General features: G+C 41.6%; 1 protein-coding gene across 7 annotated transcripts in view; it reads right to left on the reverse strand.

Annotated features, from left to right (window-relative positions):
- LOC134357810 (sodium bicarbonate cotransporter 3-like) overlaps window positions 1–15,156 on the reverse strand; it is a 147,856-nt gene that overhangs the window by 32,059 nt on the left and 100,641 nt on the right. For all 7 annotated transcript variants that reach the window (XM_063069485.1, XM_063069487.1, XM_063069486.1 and 4 more), the window contains 4 exons: window positions 14,122–14,255; window positions 6,195–6,440; window positions 2,292–2,397; window positions 1,340–1,501 (listed from right to left, as the gene is read on the reverse strand). In XM_063069485.1, the coding sequence (XP_062925555.1) occupies window positions 1,340–1,501; window positions 2,292–2,397; window positions 6,195–6,440; window positions 14,122–14,255 (648 nt within the window). The remainder of the gene's footprint in view (window positions 1–1,339; window positions 1,502–2,291; window positions 2,398–6,194; window positions 6,441–14,121; window positions 14,256–15,156) is intronic.

Raw genomic sequence — 15,156 nt, forward strand, 5'->3', positions numbered from 1 at the left:
ATCCATGTACCTGTCCAAACTTCGCTTAAACGTTGAAATCAAACTCGTGTGCACCACCTGCGCTAACAGCTCTTAGTGAATACAGGCCCAGAATCATCGGACACTCTTCATATGACAAGCCATTCAATCCTGGAATCATTTTCGTGAATCTCCCTTGAACCCTCTCCAGTTTCAGCACATCCTTTCTCAGATTCCCCTCCATAAATGCTGCCTGACCTGCTAAGTTCCTCCAGCATTTGGTGTGTGTATGTGTGTTGCTTATGGATGAAAAAAATACTCCTCCACTTATTCCTGAATAACTAATCCTTATTTTGAGAATCTAATTTTAGATACTCCATCGAGGGAACATCTACCCTGCCAAGACCCTTTAATGACTTAACCTCTCATTCGAAAGAAACATTGGAGCACACAGACACAAGCTGCAGATGCTGGAATCAGGAGCAAAATCTGCTGGAGGAACCCGATAAGTCATGCAGTATCTGTAGGAGCAAAGAAATTGTCAACATTTCGGGTCCTGAAATACGGTTCAATACTGTAATATGACTTTAGTTATGTTGGACTTGTACCGTATTGATTGCAAGAATGTGGCGGTTGTGTATGCAGCCGATTACTTGCACGATGAATCGACTGGGCCTCCTGCATGCAGGAGACACTGTCTTTTGTGTGTGCGCTTTCGAGTGTGCGTGATCTTTTGTCTTGTCAGGCCCGGTTTGTTGCTCCTGCACTGTAAGTTTCCCAGAAGATTTGGTTATTAGCATGACTCAGTAAAGACGTTTAATCATACTACAGCGTTATAGTTCCTGCTCCATGCATAAGTAATACGACAGGCAAATTTTTGGGACCATTGGATATTGTGTTTATTTATATCCAACACCCTTTTAGTTTACTTTTGTTTTAAAGTATTATACAGTTATAAAATAAATTTTCCAGTGAATCTGCTGAGTTGAAAGAGAGGGGAAAAAACTAAGAAAACCCAGGAAAAGTGGTCCAGTAGATTTAAAAGGAGTGCAGAAACGGGGCCTCGGAGTTTAGAGGGAGAGTGGGAGACAGAATCACAGGTATGAGTTTTGAGGAAGTGTGAGAACATGTCCAACAGAGGGTATAACTGGAGTGCCAGAACAGAGCCTAGGTAAGATTAAATTGGAGCAATGAAATAGAACCAGTTGAGCGATTCCTTAACCATCAGGATTAATGAAAATACCACTGCAGAACATCAGAGCTTTACTGTAGGACTTTGGAGATAACAACATGCTCAAGTCTGGAATGATGTAGATTCCACTTTTTAAAATCAGATAAAAACTTCAAACTATAAATACAGCACAGTTACTTTATACTTTACCTTTGTTGGAAAGTAACGTTTAGTTTTGAACTGCTTCAGGAAGGAACAAAGAAAAAACGTTGAGAAGAATAAAATGATTGACCAGAAGAGGACATCAGGAACATAAGGCCCATGGTGGCCACAGGCTGGACCAACAAACATCCCACCGTACGTCTGGCATTCCTGAGGGAAAACACACAATAACAATATAATGGCAAAAGTAAAAGCAATTCACACAACATTCAGAAAAGCATGCAACATATTAAGCAAAATATTGGTAAAGTTCATTCAAAACGTTAATGTTATGTGAAGGTCATGTTGAAGTTGCATAAGACATTAGTGAGCTCAAACTTGGAGTGTTGTGTGCAGTTCTGGTTCCCTACCAACAAGAAAAATATGAAAAAGAACAGGGAAGATTTACAAGGATGTTGTTGGGATTTGAGGACCGAGTTGCAGGAAAAGGTTGAATAGGTTCGGACCTTTTTGTCCCATGGTACATAAGAGAATGAGGGGAAATTTGATAGATATATACAAAATTGTGAGTGGTGTAGACAGGGTATATGCAAGCAGGCTTTTTCTATTGAGTTTGGGTGAGACTAGGACTAAGGTAAAAGGTGAAATGTTTAGGGGACCATGAGGGAACAACTCCACTCAGAGGGTTGTGAGAGTGCGGAACTAGCTGCCAGTGGAAATGGTACATGAAGGTTCAAATTCAGCATTTACAATTAATTTGGATAAGTACATGGATGGGAAGGGTATGGAAGGTTATGGTCCAGGGCAGAATAATAGGATGGCATCGATTAGATGAGCAGAATGGCTTGTATCTGTGCTGTAGTACTCTACGACTGTGACATTTGCTTGCTTCATTCTGGGCTGATAGGTTTCATTCACCAAAGACAAAATATTCAAGGCATTTCAAAGCAGTTTTAAATAGAACAGATGATGCATAAAGATATCTAAACATGATACTCACTGAAACTGTGAGATTCCCCCATGCAACATTATCTGCAGATATATTATTTTGGTGCCAAATCTTCAATGTACTATTGGAAGGATTAGATGGTTCAGCACAGGCACATCTAAGAAAGTATTATCCAAACAAAAAAAAAATCAGACATTTAAAAAACATTGCAGGAAATTACACAGAAATCATTATTTTTCTCCTTTGTGGTGAATTATCCATTCTGATTGATCTTTTGGCCATAAACAGAAAGTAAACCACACTATTTAACCAATGTTCATATTATTATTTACCAAGCATGCAACAAATGTATGCAATAATGTTTTCTGTTACTGTATACATTTGAATCTGTTAACATTTTCAATAAATATATATCCACAGATATTATTGCATTAAACAGGAGTTCTGACATATTGATCTAAATCAGTTCATCAAGTGTATTGGCTTAACAACAGGAATTCTGCAGATGCTGGAAATTCGAGCAACACACATCAAAGTTGCTGGTGAACGCAGCAGGCCAGGCAGCATCTGTAGGAAGAGGTGCGGTCGACGTTTCAGGCCGAGACCCTTCGTCAGGACTAACTGAAGGAATAGTGAGTAAGGGATTTGAAAGTTGGAGGGGGAGGGGGAGGGGGAGGGGGAGGGGGAGATCCAAAATGATAGGAGAAGACAGGAGGGGGAGGGATAGAGCCAAGAGCTGGACAGGTGATAGGCAAAAGGGGATACGAGAGGATCATGGGACAGGAGGTCCGGGAAGAAAGACAAGGTGGGGGGGACCCAGAGGATGGGCAAGAGGTATATTCAGAGGGACAGAGGGAGAAAAAGGAGAGTGAGAGAAAGAATGTGTGTATAAAAATAAGTAACAGATGGGGTACGAGGGGGAGGTGGGGCCTTAGCGGAAGTTAGAGAAGTCGATGTTCATGCCATCAGGTTGGAGGCTACCCAGACGAAATATAAGGTGTTGTTCCTCCAACCTGAGTGTGGCTTCATCTTTACAGTAGAGGAGGCCGTGGACAGACATGTCAGAATGGGAATGGGATGTGGAATTAAAATGTGTGGCCACTGGGAGATCCTGCTTTCTCTGGCGGACAGAGCGTACATGTTCAGCAAAGCGGTCTCCCAGTCTGTGTCGGGTCTCACCAATATATAAAGGGCCACATTGGGAGCAACGGACGCAGTATATCACCCCAGTCAACTCACAGGTGAAGTGTTGCCTCACCTGGAAGGACTGTTTGGGGCCCTGAATGGTGGTAAGGGAGGAAGTGTAAGGGCATGTGTAGCACTTGTTCCGCTTACACGGATAAGTGCCAGGAGGGAGATCAGTGGGGAGGAATGGGGGGGACGAATGGACAAGGGAGTTGCGTAGGGAGCGATCCCTGCGGAATGCAGAGAGAGGGGGGGAGGGAAAGATGTGCTTAGTGGTGGGATCCCGTTGGAGGTGGCAGAAGTTACGGAGAATAATATGTTGGACCCGGAGGCTGGTGGGGTGGTAGGTGAGGACCAGGGGAACCCTATTCCTAGTGGGGTGGCAGGAGGATGGAGTGAGAGCAGATGTACGTGAAATGGGGGAGATGCGTTTAAGAGCAGAGTTGATAGTGGAGGAAGGGAAGCCCCTTTCTTTAAAAAAGGAAGACATCTCCCTCGTCCTAGAATGAAAAGCCTCATCCTGAGAGCAAATGCGGCGGAGATGGAGGAATTGCGAGAAGGGGATGGCTTTTTCTGTTTACAACTCCTCCACATGGACTTCCCACATTTTGTAAGGCAATGCATTCTATTTTTAACTGCATTATGATATGCTGCGTGAAGACAAGACACAGGAGCAGAACAACGCCATTTGGCCCATTGAGTCTGCTCCGCCATTCCATTATGACTATTAACTCTCTCAACCCCATTCTCTCTGTAACCTTTGACATTCTTACTAATAAAGAACCTGTCAACCTCCACTCTAAATATACCCAATAACTTGGACGCCACAGCTGTCTGTGGCAACGAATTCCACAGATTCATCACCCTCTGGCTAAAGAAATTCCTTCTCATCTCTGTTCTAAATGGACCTCCCTCTAGTCTGAAGCTGTGCCCTCAGGTTCTAGGCTACCCCACTCTAGGAAACATCCTCTCCACATCCAAGTTATCTCAGACTTTCAATATTCAATAGGGTTCAATGAGATCCTCCCATTCAGTCTTCTAAACTCTAGTGAGTACAGACCCAAAGCGATCAAATGATCCTCCTACATTAACCCTTTCATTCCCAGGATCATTCTTGTGAACCTCCTCTCCACCCTTCTATGTGATACCTATTTCAGCTCATTATAAATAACACTTCTTTATAGGTATAAACAAAATAAATACTATCTGGACTGAATACTAAAGTCATCAAAAAATATTTCAGTGAGGTGATGGAATGAGTAGAATAGGAGACAAGGTTTGTGGTGGAAAAGAGGAGAACATTAGTAATCATCATTTCAATAGAGGTGCAGATGAATATAATTATCTTGTACAAAAAATCTGATTTTTATGCTCTTTTTTATTTGAGGATATTGGGTGAAATACTTGTGAAGTGTAGTCTCAACTATAATATAGCAGTAACATGCAACAGTTAATGTGTAGATGGGAAGATTGTATAAACAATTACAAGATACAGGTTCTTCCCAGCTTACAAATGCCCAACTTATGAACAGCTCGTACTTATGAACGAGCATTTGAGAAACCAGATCTAATGTTCTCAATTGATGACTCAAGAAACCGGCAGACATAAGGATCTTCAACACCCGGGACATGTTCTCTACTCATTGCTACCATCAAGGAAGAGCTGCAGCAACTTGAATATGCCCACTCAACATTTTAGGAACAGTTTCTTCCCCTCTGCCATCAGGTTCCTGAATGGCCCATGACCACTACCTCACTATTCCTCTTTTGCAGTATGTACTTATTTGTATTGAAATTCAAGTAATTTGTTATAGCTGCTCTGTACTTGTGCTGCAAAACAACAAATGTCATGACTGATGTCAGTCACCATGAACCCGATTCTGATTCTTTCAGAACCTTCTTGCATACTTTTATTAATGTAGGTCTCCATGGACTCTGCCTTTGCTTCTTGCTGCCTTGGGAAGGCAGTTAACATATTCAAAGACACCAGCCATCCCAGACATCATCTCTTCTCTCCCCTCCTACCAGGCAGACGATACAAAAGCCTGAAAGCATATACTAATAGGCTCAAGGGCAGCCTCTATCCCACTGTTAAAAGGCTACGGAACAGACCTCGTACAATAAGATGGATTCTTAACCTCAGTCTCCCTCACCATGACCTTGCAACTAATTGCCTGCTTGCACTGCACTGCCTCTGTAAACTGTAACACATTACTCCACATTCTATTATTGTTTTTCCCTGGTACTACCTCAATGTATCCGATGACGATGTGATCTGTATGAATGGCAAGCAAAGCAACATGTTTCACTATACATGTGACAATAATAAACCAAGTTACCAATTTAGGGTAACAGATTTGTATTTTTATTGAAGCAATTTATTACTTAGTTTATTGGGACAATGGCCCATATATGTCAGACTATGACCTCTCTCCCAATTGACCCAGAGGGCTAATCCTCCTTCGCATTATTTGGCTCAGGGCCATCCATGTGCCTTAGCTCTGATGATGGGTCCAAAACATCAACGACAGATCACGTTACCACTTCCATCTTACCACTCTGCAGCCTGACCTGCTTCAGTAAGTATTCCTGGCATGTTGTGTTTCTATTTCAGTGATGCCCTTTACCCGTACTTTGTACTTGACTGAAACCCAGAGGCTTGTGCCCAGGCTCTGTCTCCCCCTCAGTGACACAGGTGCATGGAAGCATATGATAATTCCATCAAAATTACAGTAAGCAAAGAAAAATGCATCAATTGTTTCTGCTTACGAGTATTGGGTAAGTGCCTCCAGATTAGTGTTCATATTGAATGGATACTTCTCTCCCAGGTCAAAGAGCTTCTCCAAAGCTTCATAAATGAATATAATGCAAATCAGAGCAGCAAAGGCCTCTTCTGTAAAGCGGGTGATGTAGCAAACCAGGCTACTCGAATCCGTGGCAACTAATGCAATACACATAAATGCAGTCCACAGTCCAATGCTGGCACGGAGTGACAGATATGAAAGCTCATATTCTCTGTTGAAAGAAATAGGTAATTGAGTCATACTTTAGTACATAATTGCTGACAAAATACAAAATCAATGCAATTACAATTGCCTGTGTACAAACTAATTTAGAATCACAAAGTAGTTTGAAGTATTTGCCTGATTGACTCTAATGGGTAGCCTATTACATTATGTTGGGTGTCAATGCTATTGTAATAACATGCTTCTGGACCAGTACAAACGATACAACGATTTTCTTCGTTAAAGATTATCAAGAAAAATCAATCAGGTCCTGATGAAGGTTCTCGGCCCAAAACGTTGACTGTACTCTTTTCCATAGATGGTGCCTGGCCTGCTGAGTTCCTACAGCACTTTGTATGTGTTACTCAGATTTCCAGCACCTCTTCCTAGAGATGCTGCCTGGCCTGCTGCGTTCACCAGCAACTTTGATGTGTGTGCTTGAATTTCCAGCGTCTGCAGAATTCCTGTTGTCTGCAGATTTTCTCTTGTTTATGATTATGACATTAAACAATCTTGAATCACAATGCAATAACTGTACTAACTAACTTGTTAATCTCAGGGATGATGCCCAGATTGCAATTGATTTCCAAATGCTATTTCTAAAGCATGCAAGTTACAAAATCAGAGAGTTAGACAACTGACTTTTGCCTTTTCAATTCTAACTGTTCAGGTTTCTGACAGAATTGGTTAATCGAGTATGGAGAAAAAAATCAATGAAACAAGACAATGAGAGCAGGTTAAGCTGCTTTCGTACACACCACGCCGCAGGAATAAGTCCTATTTAAACTGGCTTCTGAGATCAACCTTTGACACCATGAGGCTCATGATTCAATGACTCTACTCTCCATTAAGCAGGCTATCAAAAGTGAGCTTGAGACCAAGTTTGTCCTGATCTGTGAGAGAGGAGATCCATCCAAGCTGGAAATCAAGTGAAAGAATGACTGCTCCATTCCCAGACTGTCCAGAGACCAGATTGATGTTGTCAAATATGATTGACTTTTTATATTATCAAGCCAACACATCTTGCATTAATTGATGCTTAAATACTTCAGAAATTACAATAAAGGAAACCAAAACTCTCCTGCAAAAGCCAGTCACAAAAATAATTCCTCTTCCTCAGAATTAAGGCAGTACTGTCCTGTTGTCCTTCAGATATACTAACTATGATTCCATTAGATTAACCTTAAATCCTGGGAATTAACTCAAGCATTTTGGAAAATCAAACCATGTAGGACTTACAGTATACTATGAGTGGTAGGGCACTAGGTAGATTAATGAACAAAGGAACCTCTGAGTACAAGTGCATTGTTCATTAAGATATTGCAGGTACACACATTGGTGAAAAAGGTCCTTCATCAGTCAGGGCATTGAGTACAGGAGATGCAATTGAATAAGTCATTGGTGAGGTTGTACTTGGGAGTACTGCATACAGTTCGAGTCACCTGTTATAGGAAAGATGCGGTTAAGCTAGAAAGAGTGCAGAAAAGATTTGAGGGTGTCATCAAGACCAGTAGTCCTGAGTTATTGCGAGAGGTAGGGCAGGCTAGGTCTTTATTCCTTGGAGTGCAGAAGAATGAGAGGTGATCTTATAGAAATGTACAAAATTATAAGAGAAATAAATAAGATGGGTGGGGGAGTTGAAAACTAGGGGGCATAAATTTAGGATGAAGAGGAAAGATTTAAAAGGGATCTAAGAAGCAATTCCACCCCTCCCCCCCACAGAGAAAGGTGAGTATATGAAATGAGTTGCCAGAGTAAGTGATTGAGTCAGGTACAATAGTATAATTTAAGAAGCACTTGAATAGGGACATGGTGTGGAGGGATATGGGCTAGACACAGGAAATTGCGAACACAAAATATTCTGCAGATGCTGGGGTCAAAGCAACACGCACAACACGCTGGAGGAACTCAGCGGGTTGGGCAGCATCCGTGGAAATGATCAGTCAACGTTTCGGGCTGGAACCCTTCGTCAGGACTGAAGAGGGAGGGGACAGAGGCCCTATAAAGGAGGTTGGGGGGAGGGTGGGAAGGAGGAGGCTGGTAGGTTCCAAGTGTAAAACCAGTAAGGGGAAAGATAAAGGGGTGGGGGAGGGGAAGCAGGGAGGGGATAGGCAGGAAAGGTGAAGGAATAGGGGAAAACACAATGGGTAGTAGAAGGAGGCGGAACCATGAGGGAGGTGATAGGCAGCTGGGGGAGGGGGCAGAGTGAAACTGAGATGGGGGAAGGAATTACTGGAAGTTAGAGAATTCAATGTTCATACCAAGGGGCTGGAGACTACCCAGACGGTATATGAGGTGTTGCTTCTCCAACCTGAGTTTAGCCTCATCATGGCAGTAGAGGAGGCCATGTATGGACATATCCGAATGGGAATGTGAAGCAGAGTTGAAGTGGGTGGCAACCGGGAGATCCTGTCTGTTGTGGCAGACGGAGCGGAGGTGCTCGACGAAGCGGTCCCCCAATCTGTGTCAAGTTTCACCGATGTAGAGGAGGCCGCACCGGGAGCACCGGATGCAATAGATGACCCCAACAGACTCACAAGTGAAGTGTTGCCTCACTTGGAAGGACTGTTTGGGGCCCTAAACAGTGGCAAGAGAAGAGGTGTAGGGACAGGTGTAGCACTTACGCTTATAGGGCTAAGTGCCGGGTGGGAGATCCGTGGAGAGGGACATGTGGACCAGGGAGTCGCGGAGGGAGTGATCCCTGCGGAAAGCGGAGAGGGGTGAAGAGGGAAAGATGTGCTTCGTGGTGGGGTCCTATTGAAGGTGGCGGAAGTTACGGGGGATAATGTACTGGATCCGGAGGCTGGTGGGGTGGTGGGTGAGGACAAGGGGAACTCTGTCCCTGTTGTGGTGACGGGAGGATGGGGTGAGGGCTGAAGTGCGGGAAATGGAGGAGTTCCGGGTGAGGGCATCAGAGATGACGGTAGAAGGGAAACCACGATCCTTAATGAAAGAGGACATTTGAGATGTCCTGGAACAGAAAGCCTCATACTGGGAGCAGATGCGGCGAAGATGGAGGAACTAGGAATAGGGAATGGCATTTTTGCATGTGGCAGGGTGGGAAGAGGTATAGTCGAGGTAGTTATGAGAGTCAGTGGGCTTATAGAAGACGTCAGTGGACAGTCTGTCTCCAGAGATGGAGACCGAGAGGTCGAGAAAGGGGAGAGAAGTGTCCGAGATAGACCAAGTGAATTTGAGGGCTGGGAGGAAGTTTGAAGTAAAGTCGATGAAATTGACAAGCTCAGCCTGGGTGCAGGAAGCAACACCAATGTAGTCGTCAATGTAGCGAAGGAAAAGTGGGGGAGCAGTACCAGTATAGGTTTGGAGCACAGACTGTTCCACATAACCAACGAAGAGGCAGGCATAGCTGGGGCCCATGCAAGTGCCCATAGCTACACCCTTGGTCTGAAGAAAGTGGGAGGAGCCAGAGAAGTTATTAAGTGTGAGTACTAGTTCCACCAAATGGAGGAGGGTAGTGGTGGTGGGGAACTGGTGAGGTCTATTGTCCAGAAAGTAGCGGAGGGCTTTGAGGCCTTCTTGATGGGGAATGGAGGTGTATAAGGATTGGACATCCATAATGAAGATGAAGCGGTCAGGACTGGGGAACCGGAAGTTATTGAAAAGGTGGAGAGCATGGGATGTATCCCAGATGTAGGTGGGGAGGGACTGAACTATGGGTGACAAAATGGAGTCCACGTAGGCAGATACAAGTTCGGTGGGGCAGGAGCAGGCAGAAACTATGGGTCTACCGGGACAGTCAGGCTTGTGGATCTTGGGGAGGAGATAAAACCGAGCAGTGCAGGGTGTGGGAATTATGAGTTTTGTGGCTGAGGATGGAAGGTCTCCGGAGTTGATACGGGCGGTGATGGTACGGGAGACAATGGTTTGATGTTTTTTGGTGGGGTTCTGTTCATCAAGTAAGAGGAGGTGTCAGAGAGCTGCCGTTTGGCCTCAGTGAGGTACAGGTCCATCCGCCAGGAAATTGCGACTAGCTGGGAGGACACCAGGTCAGCAAGGTGGTAGACTGATGGGCCTGCCTCATTGCTCTATGACTCTAATATGTCAGACTGAGTAAGCACGGTATTATGCTGAAGAACAATGACTTGTTGCCTGGTATAATAATGTTATAACTTGCTTATTGAAAGAACAAATATTGTACACAATGACTTTCAAAATCAGTTTTAAAGTGAGCCTGATCTTGTTTCCGTTGTGGCTTGTGGCTTCTGTAGGATCCACTGGCCTTGTTCAAAATTTTCAAACTTAGGTCCCACAACTCTCTACGTATGCCATCACAAAAAAAAATTATGATTGAAATTGACACTTCACAAAACACATTCTGGCTCCAAAACTGCACAAGGATGATCCCTTCCACTATATTTATAAAATGACAGAAGACTAGGAGAAACACTGCTCATTTTGAAAACCAAGATATTTGTTGCATATTTATGGGACTGTCTATCTCCAAGTTAGTTACAGGTTATTAAATACAAGTTAGTTCAAACAAACTTGTAAGTAGTTGGTAGGGCAACTGGAGAAACCCAATAAATTTGTCTTCCCATAGGAATACCTAGGTTGTTTTTTTTTTAATCTTAGCATAGAACCTTTAAGAGATTTTGGATAACGAAGATCAAGAAAAAAATGACACTTCTCAAGATCTTCCTTTGATTTAGATGCAAATAAGATTGTTCAGAATTATAATTTAGTTCAATGTCACCTATTTTTGAATATAGATCTGAATAAATCTAGATCAAAAATAACTATGCCAATGATGTTGTGAAAGCAGACTCCTGTAATAGCCATATATTTTTAAACACTTGTGGAGTAGAAATTAGATCTAAGGTATCTTCCACGTGCCATCCATGTATCATGTCCAAACAGCAATACGAAAATGGTCACTTTTAAATTCAATGCCAGAGACAATGAATGCCAGAACAGACTGAGCAATGCCAGGCACTGTAACCATCACAATCTGTCAACAAATACCTGATATTTTATTTACCCTCACCTCCACCCCAACTTGCTAAAATTTTCTCATGCCATCCACAAGTTCACTCCCCAAGCAGTGACCAGAAAATTTTCATGACGGCCACAACTAGATAACTGAGCATCTCAGCAAATATTATATTACTGTTCTTGAATGTTGAGAGTCTAAGCTCAAAGTGAAATATTCAATACAGAAAACAGGGTCCTCAAACTATCCAGGAACTGAACATCTACTTCTTTATACAATTTTATACCACAGAGATAAGGAAAAAAGATCATACCATTAATTAGTATTCGTATCAAATCAAAAAAGACAATTGATGGGAGATTTAAGATCTCCTCATCAACTCTGTCATGCTCTGATGATTGTTGTTTGGCATCGCAAAGCAAGTCCTTCAACAATTTAACAGTAAATTGTCAGTCCACCATGGTATTTGGCCATGCACTTTTGTTGCATTTTTAGAATAACTTCATAATTTACCAGTGTGATGCAAACACTTATCATCCTCCGTAACTTCAACATAGAGTCAGAAGGTCTCATGAAGCACTTTTCTTTTTAAGGCATGGCCTCCATTCAAGGATAGTCTGTGTTCGTAAAATAATTTCTACGTCTACGGTGACGACTTAAATACTAACAGTATCTTTGCCATCTCTAATGATATTATGAGTTACAAGTGATCCCTATTTAGCAATCTACTCAAAAACCAAAAAAAAAGAAAATTTCTGTACTTTTGGAGTGGAGGATTGAGAGCTTTGAAGCTGTTTGTCTCCCAGTATGGGTCTGAAGACACCAAAAGTAGTAAGATTTAAAACTCAGTAATGATGTATTGGGTTTGGGGTTCACACCAATATGTGTACTTGGTTAACATTAACTGATGATGCTACAATTTTCTCTGTCCTGTCTTCTGATAATGTTATACTTCTGGTGTTAATTATTGTCCTACCGGATCCAAATGGTAGGGGACTACAGGGAAATGTGTATGAGCACATCCTATATCTTACAAGTAAGAAAAAAGCTTTCATCTGTGGCTGACCCAGTGCAAGATAAGGAACATCTGTGTGCTTGTACTTGCAGGCCAACATCCCATGCACAATCAATCTTCATGCCAATGTCATATGTGCTATTTTAACTATACGTGTTATGTGTAACTAGATTTTATGCATTTTGCACCTTGGCCCAGGAGCAGTACTGTTTCATTTTGCTGTATAGCTATGTATGGTTGAATGACAATTAAATTTGAACTTAAGTCATATGATTGACAGCTCTTCATTGATGCAACATTCGGCAATTCAATGAGCATTCCTTTAAAAATGGAAACAAATGTTAATACACTGTGTGCTTAAGTGCAATTGCTTCCTTCTTCACCAAATCTTAATATAGAGTATTGGGTAGAGTCATAGAAAATACAATACAGAAACACATCCTTCAGCCCATCTAGTCCATGCTGAGCTATTAGCCTGGCTAGTCCCATCGACCTGCACCTGAACCTCATAACTTTCCTTATAATTTGGGTTCTCAAGTTCTGGCAACATACTTTGATCTGTTATAAATTGGACTTGGGTGTGAAAAGCAATAGGAGATTATTATGTATTCAATATTTTAGTAATACTTGAGTAATTTGATTAAGCATTCTTGTTCAATTAAATAATTAATTATAGGTTATATGCATTAATACGTGAATTGCATATGTCATCACACTACCACGTGTGTGCCTTGCTTAAAGTAAACACAAAGTTAGACCTGCATTTTCAGACCCCCATATCTTCCTTTGAAATAGTTTAATGTTTTGAAGTTACAAAACATAACAGGCATGTTATGTTGGTGTTGAATGTTATGTTAACACAATCCTCGCTGATTTGATTTAACACAAATGACACATTTCACTGTATATTTCAATGTAGATGTGACAAATAAAGCTAATCTTCATCTCTTTTTTAAATTTAACTCACTGTACTCTTAAATTAATATCTGTTTTTATTTCAAAGACCTTCCATAAATACAAGATATCTCAAAGATTATAAATACTTCTGAAACAAAGTAGGTAAAGCCACCACCAAATCCGGACACAGCAAAATCCTACAAACAGTAATGCAATAACCTGAGGAACACACACACACACACACACAAAATGCTGGAGGAACTCACACATGTCAGGCAGCATCAATGGAGGGGAATAAACATCGACGTTTCAGGCCGAGACCCTTCATTGGGACTCAGGAATAATAACTTAATTATATGACTTTTTAAAGTGGTGTTGTTTAAGGGATAATTATTCTACAGGACACAAGGAATAACTTTACCACTTCCTTGTGATGTAGTTTCCTTGTAATATGTCACATCTGACGGAGAATGCAATCATGCCTATATTTGACATCTCATCTGAGCAGTGGCACCTCCAACAGTGTAAATCTTCCCTCCTGTGAGTCACCTTAGCTTTGTGTTTTCGAGTCTCTGCAGCAGGATTTGAATACACAAACATCAAGCTCACAAGCAAGAATTCTCCCTCTTCAACCATAACCTCAGGAGTGCCAAGTAATCTTAGCATCCTTTCCACTTTTCTCCTCAATGCAAAAGTTATGTTTACACTTTGCTCTGCTCAACTCTGGCAAGGACGCAAACGAGAGCACACCACATGCACACGCACAATGAATATGTACTATAGGTAACTTCATTTCCAAAAATAGCAAAATATTAAATAAAATCTTACTTGCAGAATTTGAATAATATTTTTTCAAACACAAGCACAGGTCCTGTACTTCCCAAAATGGTCAGCGGCTGTCCAGCAAACAAAGAATAGACAATTCCTGTCATTGAAGCTCCAAAGAGAGATTCCAATGCACTCTGCAGGTAGAAACAAAATAAACAATTATGTGTTTGCACATTTAACAGGGTGGGTGGTTGGTAAGGGTGGGGAACCTCAACCTCATTGGTAAGCAGAAGCAAGGTTTCCGCTCCCATGATTTATGGGTAAATTAGAGAGATTTTAAAATATTGTGCATCAGTGAACACTGAATAATTGCTTTAACACTCTTTTTTTGGTAGGGACTTTTAACAAAAGCAGAAATGTATAAGTCCCCAGATGAGGCAGCATCCATATTGATAGAAACATGTTTTCAGTTCTCATTAACATTTCAAGTTAATGAGAACTGAAAAAAGATGCTTTAATTTGATGTGGGGGGGAGGCAAAGATGGTTTGTCTGATAGGTGCAAATGTCAAGAGAACAGTTAATTTAACAGTTTGAAACGGAAGAGAAAATAAACTAAATTTGCAATATTCTCTCTGCCCATTCAGTTTTGGAAATAAAACAGCTTTGTACTTGTTTTCTCCTTTTAATGAAAAGTCTTTGACCTGAGGCTAGACTCTACTTTTATCTCTTCATGAATATTGCTTGTCAGTTAAGCACATCCAGCATTTTCTGACTTTGTACTGATTTTGCACTTGTAGATTCTTTTTAGCTTATTTTACATATTTTAATTCAATGCTGCAAGCCCACCATATTCAAGATGAGACAAATTGTTGAAGATTAATATACTGGGAGTAAAGCTTGGTTGTTACAACTTAATGATGCACAATGCAATAAAAAACAAAAGATTCTACCCATAACACGAGGAAATCTGCAGATGCTGGAATTTCAAGCAACACACATAAAAGTTGCTGGTGAACGCAGCAGGCCAGGCAGCATCTCTAGGAAGAGGTACAGTCAACGTTTCTAACCATTCTAACCATTGTCATCCTGTAGCT

This window comes from Mobula hypostoma, chromosome 17, assembly GCF_963921235.1.
Source record: "Mobula hypostoma chromosome 17, sMobHyp1.1, whole genome shotgun sequence".
In the NCBI taxonomy this organism is placed as follows: domain Eukaryota; kingdom Metazoa; phylum Chordata; class Chondrichthyes; order Myliobatiformes; family Myliobatidae; genus Mobula; species Mobula hypostoma.